The sequence below is a fragment of the Salvelinus sp. IW2-2015 genome, linkage group LG13, assembly GCF_002910315.2.
Source record: "Salvelinus sp. IW2-2015 linkage group LG13, ASM291031v2, whole genome shotgun sequence".
NCBI lineage: Eukaryota > Metazoa > Chordata > Actinopteri > Salmoniformes > Salmonidae > Salvelinus > Salvelinus sp. IW2-2015.
The window spans coordinates 11,296,416-11,321,481 of NC_036853.1; the positions used below are offsets into that span (position 1 = coordinate 11,296,416).

Genomic DNA, 25,066 nt, shown 5'->3' on the forward strand with positions numbered 1-25,066 from the left:
TCAAGTTTGTGGGTCACCCCGGGAAGCATCACCTGACCAGGAAGAAATGTGTGGCTCCTGGAGAGGCCACACCCACATCCATAGTGTTGTCCTTCACTGAGCTGGGTGCTGCCAACATTACAGGTTATTCCATCTAGTCAATTACTGTGGAACCCCCTGGGAAGAGTTCCAAGTTCTCTCATAGTTATTAAAGTTCCTGAAATCCTCAAAGTTTGCTGATGTTTTAGGCGTCTTGCTAATAGCTCTTGAAGTTTGGATTTGATTTCGAGGATATTGCAGGTTGGTATGGTACACTGCACTGTTGTTCCATGTGAAGGAGTAACACCTGCCTTTTGGCTCTCCTATCCAGTCGTTCGTAAGTCCATGAGGCCTTTAAAGTCTGTACTGTATGTCCAAGACGTTCCATGCTGCTGAAAGACCTGATGCGTATGTGATCTGGTCATCCAGCGATACAAACAGTCCCCTCAAAAGTACATCTGGGAACAAAGCAGGCCACCAGCAGGGGAGCAGCCAGGGCCTTGCACTGACACTCAGTGGCATGTTGATGAGTTTTCAGGTCACTGGCAATAAATGGGCCCCCCACGGCTCTGTCCCCTGGCCCCTAGTCTTTCCCTCTCACTAGACACACACAAAGAGAACACATTGGCTCACAGCCACGACTCCAATGTGCTTCTCTGTAAAGGGAACTACATGTTCTTTGACAAACATGTTTTGTGTTGTTGTGCAACGTGGGATTGTGTTGTTGATAGATGTAAGGTGTGTTTGGTGGTTTTATATGTACTTTAAAAAACATTTTCTTAGTGGGAACTTACAAGGGAAAAAAACAATGCTGATATATGGTGAGGTGAAGTGTATTTCTATTTTTCCTGCCATAGCGCGAGCCATTGCATATAGTGAACCGGGCTGCTGCTCAGATGGACTCCAGTCAACGAAAACAAGCAAAAACACAGATGACCTAGAGGATCGGAGGACCCCCACTGGCCTTGACTATGTCCGGAGGAGTGTCCTGGTGGAGGTATGAGAAATGGGAGAGAGACTGCCTGGGGAGAGAGCTGAGATGGGGAGCAGATGCTCGCTGTACCTTGTGCTGTCATTAGTAGAGTGATGTCAGCTCTAACATGTTTCTCTCTTTCTCCCTCCTACAGCCAGAGGGCCTGCCCAGACATTACACCTACAGTGTCTTCTTCTGCCCCAACGGTCAGTATAGACTTATATGTTGTACTATAGTACTACACAGGTCTCAGAGCAAATACATTTTGACTGTTACCCAATACCAATCTGCCTCTATACAGTCTGATTTATTTTCCTCACTGGGCCACAATTTCATGTGAATCTGACATTTCCATTTTCAGAGCGGATCCACATCTCTACACCCAACAAGTATGAATACCAGTACGTGAAGAAGCCGGCCAAGATGACCCACTTTGAGGTGGCAGTGAAGACCCACAACGACGCCCACTTTGCCCTTTCACCCAGCCCCCATGACAGTGCTGAGATGCTGGAGATTGTACTGGGGGGCAGACAGAACACTGGCTCCTGGATCTCCCTGGGCAAGATGGGCGAGCCAGTGGTCAGCGCCCCCACTCCGGGCATCCTCTCCTGGGATGAGTTCCGCAGCTTCTGGGTCAGCTGGAATGGTGGTGGGGTGCAGGTGAGAGTAGGGTGATGGTCAAACCTAGTTCTCGTTTGGGTATTGGAGCATCTATTCTATATAATGAGTTCTGGGATTTGTGTCCTCTTATGAATCCTATACAGATCCACCATGTCATCTTCAATATAGAACCCCAGTCAGTCAGGGCATGAGGTAGAGTTTAGTAATGAGTTGGGGTAGTGACTGAGAGTTAAACAGGGAGCATTAGACTGGGCAGGCACAGGGGCTGTGTAGTCAAGAGGACTGGCGCCACTTTTAATGACATGCCTGTGAGGTCACGCTTAACTGGCTGATGTCAGCGAGGACACTCAGTGATCCGTGGCGTCCGCATGGCGCTGCCTGGCACACAGGTCTGAACCCTGCATTAGCCTCGCACCATTCATCAAAGGGAGCAATTAAAAGCCTGCTCTAGAACCCTGTATGGCCCAATAAGATTCATGTATTTTTCTAGTGACCGATTGCATTTTGGTTTGATGAGCCATGTTCATCTCTGCATGGTCTTTGGTTTAATGTGATTAAAAAATGCTTAGCAATACCCAGGGGGCAATCTGTTCATTTGCATGTGGAGTGGATGTTGGAAAAATGTGATGAAGACTGCTCTTGCCAACTCTTGGTAATGGACTTTATGTGTGCCTCGGATTTGTACATGCAAAATCAAACCAAACAGATTTTTAAGTAGAATCTTATTGGGTTCTAGTATTTTACTATTGACCGGGACTAGTCACAGGGACTTCCTCTGTACAGCATGAGCGAACACCTTTTTCGACCATTTTCTCATTAGATCAGTGAAATTCAGGACCACATTTATATTGTATCAGGCTTTTATTGGAACCTTGCAAAACCCAAGGCACATTTTTTTTTTTTTGTAATATTGTATTTTACTTTTTTTTATACAATAAACAAAAAACATACATAGAAAAAAACTATCACAACTTAACATATACATGGAAGAATCAAATGCTTTATTTTTGAAATATTGAACAAAATCTGTCTACAGACAGAAACAACATAACACAATGTGAAGCCATATGGGGCAGTCTTACAAGCATTGGAAACAACATTGGGTGTGGATACGGTGGGAACGTGAGTCTGAGCAAGTGTGATGTCATTCATGTTTGTTGAAATGTATGTATGTATGTAAAATGTTAAGCCCTGCACATTGTTTTAACTACTATAAATGAGAATAACAAAGTGCTGGGTCTATTTCTCTAACCAGCACTCGAGTCACAGATCTCAAATCACATACTCTACTCCCGATCCTAATCGTAACCGTTAGGTCAATGAAAGACATCTGACCCTGTATCAGTGGTTAGGGACAACTTCACCCATTTACTCTAGTCAAAAACCTCTAATCTCTCATATCAATCATTGATAGGTCGGACATGGCTTGCAGCCGTCCAATGAGTCGGTGATCCTGCAGTGGTCCAGCCCACTCCCTGGGCAGGTGCGTCACATTGGTTTCTCCACGGGCTGGGGCTCGGTGGGTGAGTTTAGGATCTGGAGGAAGGAGGACTCTGATGAGAACCACAACGAGGCCTTCACACTGGGCGTTCCTCACAACGTGGTGCCTGGCTCTGAGACTGCCACTGCATCCATGATAGGTGAGGAGGGACACCATTTATTTCTCATCCATTTCTCTTCCACTTCCTTTTCATAGCTCAATCATTTTCATTATCTGAATGTCTGCTGCTACTCTTCACCCATGCACTCTGAAAACATCCTGTTCACTTTGACATACAGTACCTTGTCCATGTGGTTAATTATAGTAAGCATCGCCAATTTCTCTCTAAATTACATTTGATGATATGTTCATAGTCTATTGTAATCCTGTTGATCTTGCAGCTAATTTATTTTAAGACCAATTCTCTTTTTAAAAAGAGATTGTAACTCAATAAAACTATGTTTATGTGAGGCAGTGTTGCTGATCTGTTTCTGCGCTGTGCTTTCTGATTTCAGGGGACGTGATGGGCCCCACCCTCAACAACCTGGACAAGCTGCTACGGCTGCCCTTTGGCTGTGGGGAGCAGAACATGATTCACTTCGCCCCCAATGTCTTTGTCCTCAAGTACCTGCAGAAGACAAGTCAGCTCAGCCCTGAGGTGGAGGCCGAGGCCACAGACTACCTGCTGCAAGGTAAACCACCAATGGTTCAAGGGCTTTGAGACCTGTCTTGAGATTTTCCTGCGAGTTATGTATCAGATCTCAAGTGGCCCCTATTGAAGATCACTATACAAAATCAATCCCTTACTATCCACTTAGATCTAAATCCACAGTGTAGACGTTCTCTGATATTCACCTGGTCTAGATAGCTTCCACCCACTGATCCCCTCTCCCCTGTACCTTCCCAGGGTACCAGAGACAACTGACCTATAAGCGCCAGGATGGATCTTATAGTGCCTTTGGAGAGAGGGACTTCTCTGGGAGCATGTGGTAAGTCCTCTACTCTTCGCTTAGAATTACATCCCTCAGTAAGTCATCTGCTGTTCCCTTAAGTTTACATCCCACGTCAGTTATCTCTGTATGGTACATAGATTAAAACTGCATATTGCATCTCAACTTACCCTGGCCTGCGTGTTATTGGCAGAAACAATGAAGCTCTTATCAGTAACTTTGAATACATATGGTCAACATTCATACCCTCATAACCCTGTGTTTAATTCGGCCGACTTAGGCTCGCTGAGTGTTTATTTAATGTTTACACATCCCTGGGGGCAGGCAAGAGGCCACAGCCATGTCATAATATTTGGAATAGTGAATACGGAGCGTATGAGAGGCTCCAATGTTCCGCTTGCATATTCGGGCCCCTTGCATACCTTCAGGGTGATTTATTAGTTGATGTGGGTATTATGATATTTAATAGAGCTCAGACTGTGAAACAGTAGGTTAAATATACCCAGGAGAATCATACACAAACTCGTAATTGGTTCCCCCAGGCAGCCATGGGGCTCCAGTGAGTTATTTGCTGTTAAAGCGGGTTAATGCACACGGTACAGAATGGCCCCTGGTTGTTTTGGCCCCATGGGCAAGGCACCACCTCTGTATGTAGACTACATTACACTCCCTCCGTCCTCACACTTACACTACCACTGGAGACAGAGGAGCTTGCTAGGCTCCAGGCCACTTAAAGGGCAATTCCGCCACTTCTCAACCTGATATTCATTATCTCCAGCATCATACCATTGTCTACATATGTGAAAACGGAGCGTTTCAATGATCTGTGGTTAAAAAAATCACAGAGTAGGAGTAAAAGTATTTTTTTTAAACCTGCAATGCGTTTCTAGCCAGTGGGAAAGTATTTTCTTGCTCCCCACATCACTGCGAATCTCATAGTGTTTGAAAAGGACTATTTGTGAAATGTTTCAACTTTTGATGGTGGCAGGTAGCCTAGTGATTAGGAGCATTGGGCAAGTAACCAAAAGCTCTCTGGTTTGAATCCCCCAGTCAACTAGGTGAAAAATCTGTCTGTGCCAGTGCTTAATTTGAGTCGGATCCTGCCAGAACAGCATCCGGCACCTCTCAGTTTTGGACTGTTTAGTTCCAGAACCTATTTGCCAGGATCCGGTACCTCTCGTGGCATGAAACGTGATTTTCGCTGTTTGCAATGTAAAAATTGGAATAAAAGTGTTCAGAGTTAATTTGAGTTGCCTCCTCTGTAATTCTCCTGCCCCCTAAAAAACTTTGCCTATTGTGAAAATGTAGATTTTCAGCCCGCACCTGATATTTTAAGAATTGATTTCTGATTGGGCCTGCCCGGGATTATGATTTGCACAACATTGTAGCCTAGAGACCAACTCGTGGCAGGTGCTGTGGTGCGAGAGACAAGCGTGTCTGTACCCTATCTCTCGCAGGCTCCTGCTTAAACAAAAATACTTATCTGTCTTCCAAATAGGCCTATTAAGCGAACGGCATTGTTTTTACAAACTAAAACTAAAACGAGAGAGATAGGCTTTTGGCACGAGAGCATTGGCCATCGCCGGTGAGTGAGCTGTGCATCATTGTGTGTCAGTGAAACTGGAAGCTTTTTAGGACTTTAATTTCCTCCTCATATTGTACAATATGTGTCTCTTCCACACATCTAGGCCTAGGCTAGTGATGGATTCAAGACAAGGTCGTTTTTATTGATATCAGATTCTCAGTTTGTCAGTGTCAAAGTAGCCTGACATTTCAATAATTTGTGCGGTATTAAAAAAGATTCTGCTAAAGTCTCCAGTCATGTAAAATGACATAGAATTGCATGAAATGCGTTTATATAAGGCACAAATTTTCCTGGACCCTAGGCTACAAAAGAAAGTCTCTACTCTACTGCTCTAGTCTAGACCACTACGTAAATGTGATGATGTGCATACAATACTTCATTATAAAGGTGATTTTCCGGTACCTCAGAGCTCCCCAGGTCACCCCCGTCTCTTATTCCGGCAACTCACAATTTACAAATTAAGCACTCCTGCCCTTGTGCAAAGCACTTAACCCTAATTGCTCCTGTAAGTTGCTCTGGATAAGAGCATCTGCTAAATGACTCAAATGTAAATGTAATGTCATCGTATATAACTTTTTTTCCCACATATGTATACACTGTTATTGTGCTGGAGGTAATGAAAATGAGGTTGAAAAGTGGTGGAATTGCCCTTTAATGGAAAATGTGTTGTGCCTTTCGACATGCCCTACAAACTGTAACTGGGGCATGTGTTTGGTATTTTATTAGGATCCCTATTAACTGTTGCAAAAGCAGCAGCTACTCTTCCTGAGGTCCACACAAAACATGAGACATGACATAATACAGAACATTAATACACAAGAACAGCTCAAGGAAAGAACTATACCAATTAAAAAAAGTATACAAAATAAAGCAATTTAATTACTGCTCCGGTGTAATTAGTGATAACATTAAACTTTTACATAAAAACCCTTCAAACCTCTGTATGCAGGAAGAGGATATTAAGACGAAATGAAGTGTAACGGCCATAATAGTGTAAGCATTGGTTTTGGAGCCACGGGCCACATGGCAGGACCCAGATGTTAAACTTTATGTAAACCTGTAGCAACATACACTGTTTTAATCCATCAGCTTGGTGTTTATATGTCAGAACAACCCACCTTTTGTTTGGGCTCCAGAGTTAATCATTAGCACAGGTCATTTATGGGTAGGTTGACAGTGCTTTTAATGCAGTGTTAATGTATTCCAGCTTGTAAAAATGTATCTGAGCGGAAATTGCAGGGCCTAATGAAAAGATTGTACATAATGAAACAGGCTCCGTCCGCTAATGCCTGGTCTGGGTGATGCCAAGGCTTTTAGCCCTACTCTGCTCTGCTCTGGTCTCTGTGTATGTCCCTGTGGGTTGAATACTGGGACACAGAGCTAAGGATGAGGATGGGCTGGTTTTCATCAATACCCCCTGCCTGCCTCTCATGCAGATTCAGATGCTGTGTGTGTGTGTGTGTGTGTGTGTGTGTGTGTGTGGTGTGTGTGTGTGTGTGTGTGTGTGTGTGTGTGTGTGTGTGTGTGTGTGTGTGTGTGTGTGTGTGTGTGTGTGTGTGTGTGTGTGTGTGTGTGTGTGTGTGTGTGGTGTGTGTGTGTGTGATTCTGTTTGTGAGTGCTTGTGTCTCTGTGTGGTTTAGTGGAGTGGTGTTGGGATATGTCAAGATGTCTTTGCAGGGTTGGGGGTGGGGGTGCTGTGGTGGGCCTTGGACCGGACCTGGCAGCCCCTCTTCCGGCATCGCTCGCATACCAGCCTCCGTCTGGATCCAATGAGAGCCACATGCTGGTGTAATCTGCAGAACCCCTGCCACCACCACCACTGCCCCTTCAACCCTTCAATCCCTGTAGCCTACTTATAAACCTGGTCTGGGGTAAATATGTACCCTGATAGAAGCTCCATACTCTGGGCCTGTTAGTGGTGCCTGGTTAGATACACACGGGACATGTTGAGGCTGGCATGAAGTGGAACAGATAGCAGAGATTGAGAGAACTAATAGAACCAACTAATATGGTGTTGTGTTAAACAATCGATTTCTACTCCAATGCCAAACAGGCATGGTGAGGAACGAGGGTGAATATAGCAGGAATATGGTGTTTGTATCAAGTCAGATCTTAGATAACTGGATGCTTGATTGATAGATGTTTACATGTTGAAATGGAGAATGGTTGTTATCGCTATGTGCTTGGACATGGTAACCCCTTCTCTTCCCTCTCACATACACTGCTATTATAGCCCTGGTGTGTGTGTGTGTGTCCATATCGTTTTACCACAAACAGAGCACTCTATCATTCATTCAAACTAAAACTGACTGCAGCAACAACTGGAAGAGAACCAGGGCCATCTGCTTCCTTTAAGACTTTGAGCAACCGGAACTATACATTTGTATCTATCTTTACTTTGAAGATTTAAAATCTTCTGTTTGGACTTCTTTAGAAAGCCTCTGTCTATTTGGACTCCAAATTACCAACTTTTTGCAAGTACTTCTCAAACAATAAATCCATTATAAAACCTGCATCAAAATAACCAGTAGCCAGGGAATTTATTATGTTGTGGCGTTGTTAACATGGGACTTACTTGTCAGGAAGTCTTGGTCGTTCCTTTAGGTAATTATAAAAAACCTTGGTTCCAACTTCTATTGACGTTCCAGGATCCAGCTCCAATGTGCTGTTCTGAATGACCTCTGTGTGCTATCCATAACAACATGTCAACAACTTCCTCAAAGTCCAGTAAGGGAGTGGAAGCCCGCAGGGAGGGAGGGAGTGACTTTAGCCAGCCAGAGTGGAGGAAGCAGCCCGGTCTCTGGCCTTTACTCGCCCACTAAATCATCTTTACTCTACCCAGCAACTCTCTCTGGGGCCTGGCAGTTAAAGCTGGTGACACAATATTACTTAACATTATAAAAATTCTTGCTGCCTCTGGGGAGACATAACTTCCAGGGCACAGCAAGAGAAGATTTAATACCGTGGTTTATGGGAGAGATTTTTTTCTTACTCTCTCTTGGCTTTTTCCTTGAGTTACGGCCCAAATGTATGTTTGGGGGGAAAAAACATGGTTTATTTATTTATTTCCCCATTTTTTATGGTAAGCAGCTTGTCTCATCATTTGGCTGCTCTGGGGAGGATGCTGTAATGGAATGCCGGTCTGTAATTAAAGAGCATTGGCCAGAGTGTGCAGGTTTCACTAAGGGCAGTTGTTTATGTATGACCGTGTGTTTATTAGCCTAGACGGGTCCCTCACCATTGGCCTCTCTGTGGATCTGTGGTTTTCGGGATATTCCAGCATGCAGAAACATACTTGATTTGGCTTTGTGAAAGTCCTCGTTCTTGACACTGAAAAGTTGCTGGATCCTGTGGCGACTATTTGCGTTTTACCTACTCCTCCTCCATTTTCCTCTCTTCCATCTTCATCTGCTCTCCCTTGCTCTGTACCACCCACTCCTCCTCCATCTTCCATCTTCATCTGCTCTCCCTTGCTCTGTACCACCCACTCCTCCTCCATCTTCCTCTCTTCCATCTTCATCTGCTCTCCCTCGCTCTGTACCACCCCTCCATCCCTCTCTCTGTCAGTCTGTTTTTGCCTGACAGGATTTTTATGTAGTTTGATTTTCTCACCATGACGTAGCATGTAACAGCTGCCATCTCACTCAACCTTGTTTCTGTTTAGAGATTTAAAATGTGTGACTGGTTGGGGAAAATTCCACCCCATTCAAATGGTTTATGTGAACTCTGATGTGAAGTTTGATAAGTATTTTTGAACGATATGTCAGCACATGCTTGAAAGAGACCCAATCCCTCCCTCCCTCCCTTTCCCCCTCCTCTCTTTCTCACTCCCCTCCAGGCTGACAGCGTTTGTGTTGAAATCCTTTGCTCAGTCTCGTGGGTTCATCTTCATTGACCCAGAGGAGCTGCGTGCTGCCAAGGCCTGGCTCATCAACCACCAGAGAGAGGAGGGCTCCTTCCCCGCCATGGGACGCATCCTCAACAAAGACCTGCAGGTGCGTGCGTAGGTGTATCTGTGTTGTGTAACAGGAGACTGGCCTGTGGTGATGCCTGACATAGTGACCCAGAACCATAGACAGTGTGGAGGGATGTACACGGACGAGGTATGTGTGTTTTCATAGGCACCATTAACCAGTGTTATTCTCCATCTAAAGGGAGGAATTCATGGAAAGATCTCGTTGACAGCGTACGTGGTTGCAGCCCTCCTGGAGACAGGAATAACTACAGAGGTAAGAGGAACAGTGGGTGGGACCATGACCTTTCCTATCAATCAGCCTCACCTCCTGAACAGCATTATTTAGCACAGTGAATCCTAACCTGACATTTATATGTGGATGTAAATTGGACTTTCAGTGAATCTTTCCAGGTCAGACCTAATAACAGAATGTGTGTGTATGTGTGTGTGTCAGAGAAGGCTAGTGGGAGGAGCTATAGGCAGACGGGCTGATTGTAATGGCAGGAATGGAATCAATGGAACGAAGTCAAACATATCGATACGTTTGATGCTATTCCATTCCAGCCATTACGATGAACCCGTCCTTCTATAGCTCCTCCCAGCAGCCTCCTCTGGTGTGTGTGCGTGCGTTACTGTGTGTTTGCCGGTACATTCCCATCAGCACAAAAGATGGATGTTCTGGCACGGCGCACCCTCATATTTGTTATGCTCCAGTGGCGGTAATCTAATATCTAATCCCTGGCTGACTGCATCAAGATATTTATGAGGAGGACATGCAGAGACAAGGATGCCTGTGGAAGGTAGTACACCTCGGCCACATTCCTGTCATTGCGTATCTCGCCATGCTCTTACCCTGGTGCTGAACCCTAGACAACGTGCTCACCGGCCAGTTAAACCCTCTGTAATGTTCTTTGAAGCAACACCTTTGAACACACTGGCAGTGACACTGACATTTTGTCATGGTCGCTCTAGTAAAAAGATATCTTTGGCTATTGAAAGGTAGCAGTGTCCTTTATTTTAAGTGCGGTAGGCCCTTTATCTGCCAAAGTCATTGTTGCAGAAGAATGTTGCTGTTTATGTGTACAGGGAGTGAGTCCATGTAATGTTTATGTGTACAGGGAGTGAGTCCATGTAATGTTTATGTGTACAGGGAGTGAGTCCATGTAATGTTTATGTGTACAGGAGTGAGTCCATGTAAGTTTATGTGTACAGGGAGTGAGTCCATGTAATGTTAATGTGTACAGGGAGTGAGTCCATGTAATGTTTATGTGTACAGGGAGTGAGTCCATGTAATGTTTATGTGTACAGGGAGTGAGTCCATGTAATGTTTATGCTTTGTCCTACTTTGAGCGTGTTGCCAATACCAATGTTAAACCCCAGATTGTTATTGTGTCAGCTCTCAATTCATTCATGCACAGCTCTTCACAAAGTATTCACAAAGTATTTCTTCACTCTGGCTCCCTTCCATCCATCTCCCTCCCCCTTCACAAAACCCCCCTTTTCTCTTCCTGTCTTCCTATATTTCCCTATCTATCCTGAAGGGCTCTCCGGAGAATCAGGCCTCTATAACTGATACCAACTACAAAAGGATACTTGACATCAAAGCAAAACTCCTTCCTCCTTACAAATTCAGTTAATTAAAAGATGACTAGGCAGACTAAAGTGAGTGGCTGTTGAAGTCTCATCTGAGTGCGCTCAGGAAAACGGGGTACATCTGGAAAAGATGAAAGTGCTCCTACCTTTAATGGCTCAGAGAATGTTTATTTGCCTTTTGATAAGCAGCACATCTGAGTTGAGGAGTATTAGTTGGAACAGTACAGATCTTGAACATTCAGCAAAGATCAAATATGCCTGACTTAAGCGAAAGATGAATACGGATGGAGGGGAGGCGTTGTGGAGAGAGTTGTATCCATTTCTCGTACAAAGGTTTTGTCTGTGTGTGCAATGTGTTAGCGCACGTGTGTGTGTATTTATATAAATATGTGTACTCTTCCCCAGGAGGAGAAGATTGCTGTGGCCAAGGCAAAGGGTTTCCTGGAGAGTAACACATACACAGCTGATGACCCGTACACCACAGCCCTGTCTTCCTACGCCCTGGCTCTGTTACGAAGCCCCTACGCTTCCCTCGCCCTCCGACGCCTCAACCACATGGCCATCACACAAGGTACTCAGCTGTAAGGAACTGATCTCATATCAGTTTGGTTGCCTACCAATTCATATTAAACACTAAACTAACATGACAGCTCCACTGTTCTTTCTCACACTGTTCCTTACACTTTCCTTTCTCTCCATCACTCACTGTTCTTTCTTCTCTGTTTCAATCAGACGGCTTCACCCACTGGAGTCTGACGGGCAGCAGGGTGACCGATGAGGACACCTTCATGGGCTTTAGTGACGGTCTTTCTCAGTCAGGTAGACACACACACTGTCTCGCCTCCTGTGGCCACAGCTAGACTATCCTCTATGACGGATGATGTTCTCACATCTTGACTTTTAGTATTAGTGTGAATGTCTGGTGGCTGTCTAGTGTTTGCATACTAATAGTCTCCTCCATGTCCCAGTGGTGTCAGCGGAGGTGGAGATGACAGCATACGGCCTGCTGACCTACACCCTACTGGGTGACGTGGCCTCCGCCCTGCCTGTGGTCAAGTGGCTCTCCCAGCAGAGGAACGCCCTCGGGGGCTTCTCCTCCACACAGGTACCCCTCACAAGCCTCTCCGCCTCTTTGTCCAAATCATTCTCCAAAATGTGGTTGTTTTTTTCCTTTATTTTCCCAGTTTAGCCTCACTGACATTTCAAATCTCTTTCTGAAGAGATAACTAGCTCAGCAAAGTATATTTGAAACAACTGGTAGCTGTTCATCTGGTCAGACTGTGTCCAAAGCATCCTTCTAATAACTGTGTGTCTCTCCTCTTTTCTAGGACACGTGTGTAGCTCTTCAGGCGTTGTCTGAGTACGCTATCCTGTCATATGTGGGAGGAGTCAACCTGACCATCTCTCTGGCCTCTACCAACCTGGACTTCCAGGAGAGCTTTGAACTGCACCACGACAACCAAAAGATGCTGCAGAGCGCCTCGGTAAGGAGTAGTGTCACGTTGCCCTTAGACTCTCATAATGGTTACGGTTAGGATTGGAAGAAAGTAATCTGATCCTAGATCTGTGCCTAAGGGCATTCAATGATGGATATCTTAAATAACATCCACTAAGTCAATGCAGTTGAGGATAACTAGAAGACTTTATCTAAGCAATGGAATGTGTTTCCCAGTGAATGAACCAGTGAGTGTTTTTCCTTCTCATCCCCACAGTGAGGGAGTAGCTCAGGTAAGGGCTTGAACTTTTGTTCCCTCTGCCAGGTATGTAATTATCTGCCCTAATTAGCTGTGTCAGTTTAATTGGGGGTAATTTAGCTATGCTGGTTAGTGGCCAGGCTATTTGACTGCTGCTGCTTACATCAACAGCATTCAAATTAAAATCACATTTTATTTGTCACATGCGCCGAATACAACAGGTAGACCTTACCGTGAAATGCTTACTTACAAGCCCTTAACCAACAATGCAGTTTTAAGAAAATAGAGCTAGGAAAATATTTACTAATATATATATAAAAAAGTAACACAATAAAATAACAATAATGAGACTATATCAGTGGAGGCTCCTCAGAGGAGGAAGGGAAGGACCATCCTCAGTGAATTTCATAAAAAAAATTGTAAAACATTCTAAAAGTATCATTTTTAGATAAAATTATACTAAATATCTTCACGTCACCAAATAATTGATTAAAACACACTATTTTGCAATGAAGGGCTACAGTAGCCTCAATAGCACTCTGTAGGGTAGCACCATGGTGTAGCCAGAGGACAGCTAGCTTCCGTCCTTCTCTTGGTACATTGACTTCAATACAAAACCTAGGAGGCTCTTGGTTCTCACCCCCATCCATAGACTTACATAGTAATTATGACAACTTCCGGAGGACGTCCTGCAACCTATCAGAGCTCTTGCAGCATGAACTGACATGTTGTTCACCCAATCAAATGATCAGAGAATTAATCTAGTTCTGAAAGCATAAGCTACAGCTGGCTAGCACTGCGGTGCATAAAATGTGGTGAGTAGTTGACTCAAAGAGAGAGAAAGACAATAGTTGAACAGTTTTCAACAAATTAATTTATTTGAAAAAGAAGAAGCAGGAGAGAGAGAGATTTCGTCTTGTCTTTTCACTTTCAGTTTCACTTACTTGCAAATGCAGCTAACGTTAGTTAGTTTAGCCTACTGAAACACCCTGCTCAAACAGAGGGATGCTATGTTAGCTAGTTGGCTATGACTATCCAACACAACACTGGAACCCTTCCATGTCAAGGTAAGCTTTTGGTTTTATTAATTTATTGCCACCGAGGCCTGCCGGTGTAACTGCTAAACTGCTTACTGACTGTACACTGTAATGTTACTGCATGATTGGAGCAGTTTCTAACACATTAGTGCTATTAGCTATGTTGGCTAGGACGTTACTTTAGCTAATATGAGGACAACGATGTGGGCTGTGTGTAGCGGTTATGACATGGTTTGGCTTGGAAATGTTTTTTCGCCTGGTCGCCTGGTCACATACAGCTGATGCAACCAACATGGCTGCAATGAAAGTGAACTGTGTTTACGCATGATCAGGGGGGTATTCATTCCGCTGATTCTGTTGAAAAACGTTTCTTAAATGGAAGCAAATGAAACAGGGATAAAAATACCTGAATTTGTCCAATAGAAACTCTCGTTTGCAACTGTTGACTAATGATTTCACCCTAGATATTGAATGTGTCACTGTCTGTCCATGTGTCACTGTCTGTCACCTAAAATTTTTCTCTCGACTTGTGTGCACCTACATTGTAAACTTTCATTCATAGGCTAGGTTGTAGCAACCTCATGATGGGTATAGGGACATTTTTGGTATAATGTAATAGCCTAAACCTATCAATGTTACATTGAACTGGGTGAATGGAATATGAATGACAGTTATCCAATATGCTGTAATAGAAGTAAGGCCATGCTCATGGAATTTTTTCTGTCCTTGTTCAGCGGTCTTATGGCGCGGTCTTATGGCTTGCAGGTAGAAACTGTTAAGTAGTCTTTTGGACCTAGACTTGGGGCTCCGGTACCGCTTGCAGTGCGGTAGCAGAGAGAACAGTTTATGACTTGGGTGACTGGAGTCCTTGACAATTTTTTGGGCTTTCCTCTGATACCACCTAGTATATAGGTTCTGGAAAGCAGGATGTTTGGTCCCAGTGATGTACTGGACCATACGCACTACCCTCTGTAGCGCCTTATGGTCGGAGACCGGGCAGTTGCCATACCAGGCGGTGATGCAACCGGTCAGGATGCTCTCGATGGTGCAGCTGTAGAACTTTTTGAGGATCTGGGGACCCATGCCAACTCTTTTCAGTCTTCTGAGGCTGAAAAGGCATTGTCGTGCCCTCTTCACGACTGTCTTGGTGTGTTTGGACCATGATAGTTTGTTGGTGATGTGGACACCAAGGTACTTGAAACTCTCGACCTGCTCCACTACAGCCCCGTCAATGTGAATGGGGGTGTGTTCGGACCTACTTTTCCTGTAGTCCACGATCATCTCCTTTGTCTTGCTCACATTGAGGGAGAGGTTGTTGTCCTGTCACCACACTGCCAGGTCTCTGACCTCCTCCATATAGGCTGTCTCATCGTTGTCGGTGATCAGGCCTACCACCGTTGTGTCGTCAGCAAACTTAATGATGGTGTTGGAGTCGTGCTTGGCCATGTAGTCGTGGGTGAACAGGGAATACAGGAGGGGACTAAGCACTCACGCCTACATGTAGGTATTACAGACTCGGTCAGGGAGAGGTTGAAAATGTCAGTGAATACACTTGGCCTCGCAGCCTTGTGAATGTTGACCTGCTTAAAGGTCTTGCTCACATCAGCTAGGGAGAGTGTGATCACACAGTCGTCCAGAACAGCTGGTGCTATCATGCATGCGTCAGTGTTGCTTGCCTCGAAATGAGCATAAAAGGCATTTAGCCCATCTGGTAAGCTTGCGTCACTGGGCAGCTCGCGGCTGGGTTTACCTTTGTTGTCCGTAATAGTTTGCAAGCCCTGACACATCCGACGAGCGTCAGAGCCGGTGTAGTAGGATTCAATTTTAGTCCTGTTTTGACGCTTTGCCTGTTTGAAGGTTTGTCTCTCTAACCCCCTCTCTCTCACTTCCCACCCACCCCTTTTCTCTCTCAACCCTATTCTCCCTTTCTTCCTCTTTCTCTCTCACTCTGTCTCTCTCTCTCCCTCCCCTCCTCTCTCTGCAGATTCCCAGTATTCCCACAGGGCTGTTTGTCAGTGCTAAAGGCGAGGGCTGCTGTCTCATGCAGGTACGTTACTTCTGATCTCCCCCTTCTATAATTTTATCTTTCACTCACACTGAGAATCCTCCAGAGGGGAAAAGCCAGTGCATTCCCATGACTCATTGCTCTAATGCCCAAATTCCTGACTGTATATCGGAATGATCTTGTAAAACGCAGGGAATTGTTCAGCAGGGACTGTTCGTTCCCCAATTACACTGGATAGGATGCTGTTTTTCCTGTACCTTGTCACTAAAACAGAAAGCTATTTGAGGCCAGGGTGCATAAACAACTACTGGGGGAGTTTCTCTGTTCAGCTTCCTGCTCTAGATAGAACACAGCGTTCCTCCTCTCCTCACTTTGCCTTTGCTGCATGTTTAGAAGAGCCTGTCAACCTTAACCCTCGTCACATGACAGGTGATCATTATACTGGTCTCAAATGGGTTCTGTGATCCTTCAGATAACACTAACAGTTATTGGATTCTTTGAAAAAAGACAGAAATCTTATAAGCATAATTCTGCAGTGTAATACATGCAGCAGGTAGCCTAGCGATTAGAGCGTTAGGCCAGTAACCGAAAGGTCGCTAGTTCGAATCCCTGAGTCGACAAGGTGAAAATCTGTTAATGTGCCTTTGAGCAAGGAACTTAACCCTAATTCCTACAGGGTTGCCATTGATAATGGCAGACTGTGGTCGTGACCCCACCCACCAAGGGTGTCTCAGGGAGAGTTGGGATATGCAAAACAACACATTTCCAACTCACACATGCGTATTAATACACACTTGTACATGTGTAAAATAGGACAGGTACAAGTGCCCACCAAATTATTTTACATTTTATTTTTTACATATATACACTGGGGTAGTTTGTTATATCTGGAGTACTTCTCCTGTCTTATCCGGTGTCCTGTGTGAATTTAAGTATGCTCTCTCTAATTCTCTCTTTCTCTCTTTCTTTCTCTCTCTCGGAGGACCTGAGCCCTAAGACCATGCCTCAGGACTACCTGGCATGATGACTCCTTGCTGTCCCCAGTCCACCTGGCCGTGCTGCTGCTCCAGTTTCAACTGTTCTGCCTGCGGCTATGGAACCCTGACCTGTTCACCGGACGTGCTACCTGTCCCAGACCTGCTGTTTTCTACTCTCTAGAGACAGCAGGAGTGGTAGAGATACTCTTAATGATCGGCTATGAAAAGCCAAATGACATTTACTCCTGAGGTGCTGACTTGCTGCACCCTCGACAACTACTGTGATTATTATTATTTGACCATGCTGGTCATTTATGAACGTTTGAACATCTTGGCCATGTTCTGTTATAATCTCCACCCGGCACAGCCAGAAGAAGACTGGCCACCCCTCATAGCCTGGTCCCTCTCTAGGTTTCTTCCTAGGTTTTGGCCTTTCTAGGGAGTTTTTCCTAGCCACCGTGCTTCTACACCTGCATTGCTTGCTGTTTGGGGTTTTAGGATGGGTTTCTGTACAGCACTTTGAGATATCAGCTGATGTAAGAAGGGCTATATAAATACATTTAATTTGATTTGATGGGTATAGCCCCAGTATCCTATGACGGTGCCACCCTTCCAACAAGTCAGTTCATCAAATTTCTGCCCTGCTAGAGCTGCCCCAGTCAACTGTACTGTAAGTGCTGTTATTGTGAAGTGGAAACATCTAGGAGCATCAACGGCTCAGCCGCGAAGTGATAGGCCACACAAGCTCACAGAACGGGACCACAGAGTGCTAAAGCACGTAGCATGGAAAAATTGTCTGTCCCTGGTTGCAACCCTCACTACCGAGTTCCAAACTGCCTCTGGAAGCAAAGTCAGCACAATAACTGTTTGTCGGGAGCTTCATGAAATGGGTTTCCATGGCCGAGCAACCGCACACAAGCCTTAGATCGCCATGCGCAATGCCAAGCGTCAGCTGGAGTGGTATAAAGCTCGCCGCCATTGGACTCTGGAGCAGTGGAAATGCGTTCTCTGGAGTTAATCATGCTTCACCATCTGTCAGTCCGACGGATGAATCTGGGTTTGGCGGATGCCAGGAGAACTTTACCTGCCCTTTGCATAGTGCCAACGGTAAAGTTTGGTGGAGAAGGAATAATGGTTTGGGTCTGTTTTTTATGGTCCGGTCTAAGCCCCTTAGTTTCAGTGAAGGGAAATCTTAACGCTTCAGCATACAATGACATTCTAGATGATTCTGGGCATCCAACTTTGTGGCAACAGTTTGGGGAAGGCCCTTTCTGTTTCAGCATGACAATCAAATCAAAGTGTATTTGTCACGTGCACCGAATACAACAGGTGTAGTGAAATGCTTACTTACAGGCCCTAACCAACAGTGCAATTTTTAAGCAAAAAATAGGTATTAGGTGAACAATAGATAAGTAAAGAAATAAAAAACAACAGTAAAAAGACAGTGAAAAATAACAGTAGCAAGGCTATATACAGTAGCGAGGCTATAACAGTAGCGAGGCTATATACAGGCACCGGTTAGTCAGGCTAATTGAGGTAGTATGTACATGAATGTATAGTTAAAGTGACTATGCATATATGATAAACAGAGAGTAGCAGCAGCATAAAAGAGGGGTTGGGGGAGACACAATGCAAAAAGCCCAGGTAGCCATTTGAATACCTGTTCAGGAGTCTTATGGCTTGGGGGTAAAAGCTGTTGAGAAGCCTTTTAGTCCTAGACTTGGCGCTCCGGTACCGCTTGCCATGCGGTAGTAGAGAGATCAATCTATGACTGGGGTGGCTGGGGTCTTTGACAATTTTTAGGGCCTTCCTCTGACACCACCTGGTGTAGAGGTCCTGGATGGCAGGCAGCTTAGCCCCAGTGATGTACTGGCCTTGCAGTCGGAGGCCGAGCAGTTGCCGTACCAGGCAGTGATGCAACCAGTCAGGATGCTCCCCCGATGTTGAAGCTGTAGAACCTTTTGAGGATCTGAGGACCCATTTAGTTTCCTGAGGGGGAATAGGCTTTGTCGTGCCCTCATCACGACTGTCTTGGTGTATTTGGACCATTCTAGTTTGTTGGTGATGTGGACACCAAGGAACTTGAAGCTCTCAACCTGCTCCAATGCCCCCGTGTACAAAGCGAGGACATTACATAAATGGTTTGTCAAGATCGGTGTGGAGGAACTTGACTAGCCTGCGCAGAGCCCTGACCTCAACCCCATTGAACACCTTTGGGATGAATTGGAAAGCCGAAAGCGAGCCAGGCCTAATCGCCCAACATCAGTGCCTGACCTCACTAATGCTCTGATGGCTGAATGGAAGCATATCCCTGCAGCAATGTTCCAACATTTAGTGGAATGCCTTCCCAGAAGAGTGGAGACTGTTATAGCAGCAAAGGGGGGACCAACTCCATATTAATGCCCATGATTTTAGAATGAGATTTTCGATGAGCAGGTGTCCAGATACTTTTGGTCATGTAGTGTACTACCGTACCCCGTTCAAAGGCACTTCAATCTTTTGTCTTGTCCATTCACTCTCTGAATTGCACACATACACAATCCATGAGAGGAACCTAGAGATGAACCATGCTCTGAGGAGTGGCCAGTCCTTTTCTGGCTGTGCCGGTGGAGATTATAAGAGTACATGGCCATTAAGGCTAGATCGTTCTTCAAGATGTTCAAATGTTCATAGATGACCAGCAGGGTCAAATAATAATCACAGTGGTGATAGAGGGTGCAACAGGGCAGCACCTCAGGAGTAAATGTCAGTTGGCTTTTTCATAGCCAAACATTGAGGTCGAGACAATAGGTGAAAGAGAGAGAGAGAGAGAGTCGAAACCGCAGGTCCGGGATAAGGTAGCAGGTCCGGTGAACAGGTCAGGGTTCCATAGCCGCAGGCAAAACAGCAGAAAGTGGATCAGCAGCACGACCAGGTGGACTGGGGACAGCGACAGCTAGAAGTCGTTAGGCCAGGTTGTCCTAAAGCATGGTCCTAGGGCTCAGGTTCTCTGGGAGGGGAGAGAGGGAGAAATGGGAGAATTAGAGGGATCAGCCTATCTCTGTCCCCCTTCTCACTCCACACATTCCTGCAAACCTCCCTCCCTCTACACATACACCACTTTTCCAGCTTTCACACCTCTATCCCTCCATCCACACCTCTCCCTCCCTCAGCACATCCCTCTCTCCCTCTCTCTAGTCTGCCACTACCTGAGGCTTGGAGCACCTGGGCTGTAATGAGATGACAAGATAGGCATGATTAAAGAGTGTGTGTGTGTGTACATGCATACGTATGTGCAGGAGCGCGTGCTTGCGTGTGTGTGTACTAGCTTCCACACTCAATGGGTTTGCTCTGCAACATAGGTTCTCTGCACTTTCTATTACCTCCTGAATCAGGAATAAATTCTGTCTCTCCAAGCTCTGCTTGTGTTCTCGCCTCAGATTGATGTATCCTACAACGTGCCTGACCCCGTGGCCAAGCCAGCCTTCCAGCTTAAGGTGGACCTGAAGGAGCCCAGGCAGGAGCGCCACCCGCCAGCCCCGCCTTCCCTCCGTCACCCCAGCCCTCGCTCGCGATCCCGTTCCGACAACCACTCGGAGCTGAGCCGCAAACGCCGGGCTGCCACCGACGATGAAGACCCCGCAGCCCACCAAGACGACCTAGACTACCGTATCACCCTGGAAGCCTGCGCCAGGTACTGCAGAGACTGCAGCAGCCTTTTAACCTAAGTAGCATTTAGCCTGGTGTATGGCCTAGTTCTGCTAGCATTTAGCCTGGTAGTTGGCCTAGATCTGCTAGCATTTAGCCTGGTAGTTGGCCTAGATCTGCTAGCATCTAGCCTGGTAGTTGGTCTATTTCTGCTAGCGTTTAGCCTGGTGGTTGGCCTAGTTCTACTCGGATTTAGCTTAGCATCTAACTCGCTTAGCATTTTTCTCTCTTCAGGTGGCTCCACACAGGTTCTTCCAACATGGCTGTCTTGGAGGTCCCTCTGCTGTCAGGTTTCCGTGCCGATGTGGAAAGTTTGGAGAGGGTAGGACATAAACATACACTCACATTACAATGTCATACAGACAGACGGCATGTAGCCTAGCGGTTAGAGCGTTGGGCCAGTAGCCGAAAGGTCACTGGTGCGAATTCCGACAGTCTGTAGATGTGCCCTTGAGCAAGGTACTTAACAAAAATTTGCCGTATTACTATGGCTGACCCTGTAAAACAACACATTTCACTGAGTATGTGACAATACAACAAAACACCCCGTCCCCCCCAAAAAAAGACAAAGACAGACACGGCTCACAGGTGAAGGCCATTTCAGACGTGTGGTGTGGAATTGATCAGTCCTCTTCTGTTTTGCTCAGTCTCCTATGCTGCTCATGCTTCTTCCTCTGTCTCAGAGAGGTGTTTGTGGACGTGTGTTTATTAACGGAGGAAGACATTGAGTGGCTCTGCCATTGTGCTGCTACTCTTGGCAGATATAGACAAAACATTTGCGCCACTGTACTGAGTACTCTGCTCTGCTTCTCTTGTAAACACAGGGGTCATGCTGAATGTTGCTGGGAATCGGTGTGTGTGTGTGTGTGTGTGTGGTGTGTGTGTTGTGTGTGTGTGGTGTGTGTGTGTGTGTGTGTGTGTGTGTGTGTGTGTGTGTTTATATAGCAGTGGGGTAATCACTATTGAGAGGGTATTTTTACTGCAGTGTCGGGATGAGGGCCAGCTCTGGCCCAGTGATGTTACTGTTTCTATGGGGCTCCACAAGGAGCCAGCACAAACCCTCACAGACCCTCTCTGGGGCTATTACCCAGCCATCAGGGAAGGGCTGGGCCACTGGGGGTTGCCATTTTTGATTCCAACTACCCCACTCTGAGAGCCAGGGGAGAGGGACCCAGGGACGCATGGCAGACATCTTAGAGAGGGTGGTGAGAGGTTAGTTGAAGTCACCTCCCCAGGCCCTCTTCAAAACACTTGTCTCCCTCATTACTGCAGAGTTATGGCCCCAAAATCAAACTATCCACCTTCGTAAAGACCTACCTACCTGGAGGAACAGATTTACACCCACTCACACACACACACTATCTCCCTGAGACTTGAGGGAGTCGGTGCTGACCTGTATATTGAAGTGGCTTACAAGCTCCGTACAGAGCCAGCCCTGCTCGCCTTCCTGCTGTACGACTGCCTGGCTGCCCTGACCAGCAGCATTCCTCACATCACGAGACGGAGCCTGCTTATGCAGTCATGTCTTGTTGTTTTCATAGATTGACTTGGAATCCTTACACCACATACTTTGGCCTCTATTGCTCGTTTTATCCATAAAATGAGCTGAAGGAGCAAAATGCCTTTCACACTATGCTACCTACTTTATGTTACTTTATTGCTCAGAGAAAGTGAATGGAATACATTTCAAGTTGTTCTTATAATTATAGTTATTGTCAAGGGAGAAAAACAACACAGCCAACACACAGCCTACTTATACACACACACTATCAAGCTCTCTCTCCCGCTGTGTGTGTGTGTGTGTGTGTGTGTGTGTGTGTGTGTGTGTGTGTGTGTGTGTGTGTGTGTGTGTGTGTGTGTGTGTGTGTGTGTGTGTGTGTGTGTGTGTGTGTGTGTGTGTGTGTGTGTGTGTTCCCAGTGGCGCCAGCTCAGGCTGAGCACCTCATAAACTTAATCTGTCCGTAGGACTGCCACCTTTTAGAGAGCCCGTGGGAGGAATTACCCCCCCCCCCCCCCCCCCCATACTCCACCACACCTATCCCCTTAGGCAGTAAACAGCAACTCCCTCATAGACAGTCGACAGTTATTGGAAGCTGGCTCTCTCCCTTTGGCTTGTAAACATGCTTGACCTACCTACAACTGGACTGAAAGGTCACCAGAATTCTCACTGGCCATCAGTGAGATAACAGAAAAGCTTAGCATTGAGTCGGACTCTGGGTCTTGTCCCTGGTTCTGTACTATAAATATATACTAGTATAAGGGTGTTTGTTGAAAGAGGTATTTTACCTTAATGTTTGATTGAGTAGTTCATCCCCATTTTCCTATCATAAAGCTGCTGCTGGACAAGAGGGTTGGTCTGAAGAGGTACGAAGTGGATGGAAGGAAGGTCCTCTTCTACTTTGATGAGGTGAGTTAGCCATACCGGTATATCACCATTGTAATCTGTGGTGTACTGTACTGTGATCAGTTCTAACTGTTTGACATGTTTGCCCTGTCTCTGTGCTTGTCCCACAACGCAGATATCCAGTCAGTGTATGACATGTGTGGCCTTCCAGGCTGTCAGGGAGTACATAATGGGCAAGACAGCGCCTGTTCCGGTCAAGGTGTACGACTACTATGAACCAGGTGTGCCTCTGACGTGATGAATATTTTTAACAGCACCTCACTTTGCGAGCAGGAAAACCCTTCTCCGTCTTCACGATGATTAACTGACAGCCTTCTCTCAGAGGAAATTGGATTTCTCTGGTCTGTGGTTTAAAATGCAAGTACAGAGTTGTTTTGTGGAGAGACGTGTCCACTACTCCTACGAAGCTGTGTGTTTCTGTCTCTCTCTCGCTCTACAGCATTTGAGGCCACACGCTTTTACAATGTGAGCGAGAGCAGTCCCCTGGCCCGCAAGCTGTGTGACGGCACCACGTGCAACGAGGTGGAGAGCTCAACCAATCAGTGGATAGGTAAGAGTTACAACACTCTACTGTATGTCCATTAACGGAACTACCACATTCTATTTGTGTTAGTCCCCATTTAGCCCAGCTAATGAAACAGTGAGGGAGAGAGCGAGTGAAGGTGTGACTTGTGTCTGACGGGGCTCCTCTGTAAACCTCCATTTCCTGTCCCTTGACTTTCTAAGAGCGTGTGTGTCGTGCCTAAACTGTTATTGGCACGGGCCGATGTTGGGAAGAGAAGAAACAGAAAAGCAGGCCCACACAGGAATGCCCACTAGCTCTGGTTGTCATCGTGCCGAGCCGAGTGTTTCCGTTTCAGAGACACACACACTCATTAGCGGGGACCGATGTTGCTACAACAAATGGCAAAGTTTGCCCCTGTCACCGTGGTGACGGGTGGATGACCCTGTTTGTGTTGATGCTGTGTTTTGCCGGCTTGGCTGAGAGAGAGAGAAGCTGAGGGGCTGGGACCCCCGTGCAGCTGGAACCAAGGCCATGCCCAGACCCTGGGGAACAGCACTCATCAACACACCCATACTCGCCTAACACTTTCCCTCCTATGAAAGATGTCATCTCTTTATTTGCCTGACCCATGTTTGGAATATATTTTTTTACTATGAAGTAATATTATAATGTTTGAATTCCACTACTAAAGTCACACAATGTCGATACACATTGTTAGAAAAAAGCAAAAGTTTAAGACCCCAAAGTTGAAAAGTATATAATTTCTCCTGTCCGGTGTTTTTCCTTTGACCCAGGCTTTGTCCAGGGGAACCAATGTAACAAGGTGTTTGGCTGTTTGGAGGAGGAGCAGTTTGAGCGTTGCACCTGCTACAGGGACTGTGGCTACGACGGAGAGCTGGTGTGTGGCTCAGACGGACATCTCTACCAGAACCAGTGTCAGATGGAGGTCTTCGCCTGCCGCAACGGGACCCGCATAGAACAAGTGCCCATGTCCCATTGTCCTCAGAGTAAGACTACTCTACTAGGGATGGGCTCCATTCCATTTGAAATTCAGTTAATGAGTTGAAAAAAACTCAATGACAGTAATGGCCAATTAATAAATTAATGAGTTTGATGTCAATTCATCCTCTGAATGATTGAAATGAAAGCTGCTACAGCTGTGCAACCACACCCACTGGCTGCTCCTAACACTAGCATGCCAGGCTCTGAACCCTCCCAGTGTCTCTGCCAGCCAGGGTCACATGTGGCTCTGATTTATCGGTCAGCTACCACACATTGAAGAGCTAAAAACACGATATACTTCATAGTCAAACATTACATCCACCGAAAAAAATTCTCCAAAATGTTTTGATTATGAGAAACACCATTTGAGGAATTGAAGAGAGGACGTGCTGGGAAGAGGGTGCAGGGTAGCCCAACATTCACATACTCTCTCACACACGCACACACATGCGCACGCACACACATGCGCACGCACACACATGCGCACGCACACAAACAAGTAGGAGAAGAAAGAGTGAGGTGTGTGTGTGTGTGTGTGTGTGTGTGTGTGTGTGTGTGTGTGTGTGTGTGTGTGTGTGTG

The 25,066-nt window shown here is 46.0% G+C and overlaps 1 protein-coding gene across 1 annotated transcript in view; it reads left to right on the top strand.

The window, feature by feature from the left end:
• cpamd8 (C3 and PZP like alpha-2-macroglobulin domain containing 8) overlaps nt 1–25,066 on the top strand; it is a 55,732-nt gene that overhangs the window by 26,173 nt on the left and 4,493 nt on the right. Inside the window, exons 21-40 of the mRNA XM_023998636.2 lie at nt 6–123; nt 876–1,015; nt 1,146–1,197; nt 1,353–1,651; nt 3,027–3,252; nt 3,608–3,784; nt 4,000–4,081; nt 9,466–9,622; nt 9,782–9,856; nt 11,581–11,746; nt 11,908–11,994; nt 12,144–12,280; nt 12,504–12,659; nt 15,891–15,953; nt 20,308–20,561; nt 20,810–20,897; nt 22,908–22,982; nt 23,095–23,200; nt 23,419–23,529; nt 24,279–24,491. Coding sequence (XP_023854404.1) covers nt 6–123; nt 876–1,015; nt 1,146–1,197; nt 1,353–1,651; nt 3,027–3,252; nt 3,608–3,784; nt 4,000–4,081; nt 9,466–9,622; nt 9,782–9,856; nt 11,581–11,746; nt 11,908–11,994; nt 12,144–12,280; nt 12,504–12,659; nt 15,891–15,953; nt 20,308–20,561; nt 20,810–20,897; nt 22,908–22,982; nt 23,095–23,200; nt 23,419–23,529; nt 24,279–24,491 — 2,782 coding nt within the window. The remainder of the gene's footprint in view (nt 1–5; nt 124–875; nt 1,016–1,145; nt 1,198–1,352; nt 1,652–3,026; nt 3,253–3,607; nt 3,785–3,999; nt 4,082–9,465; nt 9,623–9,781; nt 9,857–11,580; nt 11,747–11,907; nt 11,995–12,143; nt 12,281–12,503; nt 12,660–15,890; nt 15,954–20,307; nt 20,562–20,809; nt 20,898–22,907; nt 22,983–23,094; nt 23,201–23,418; nt 23,530–24,278; nt 24,492–25,066) is intronic.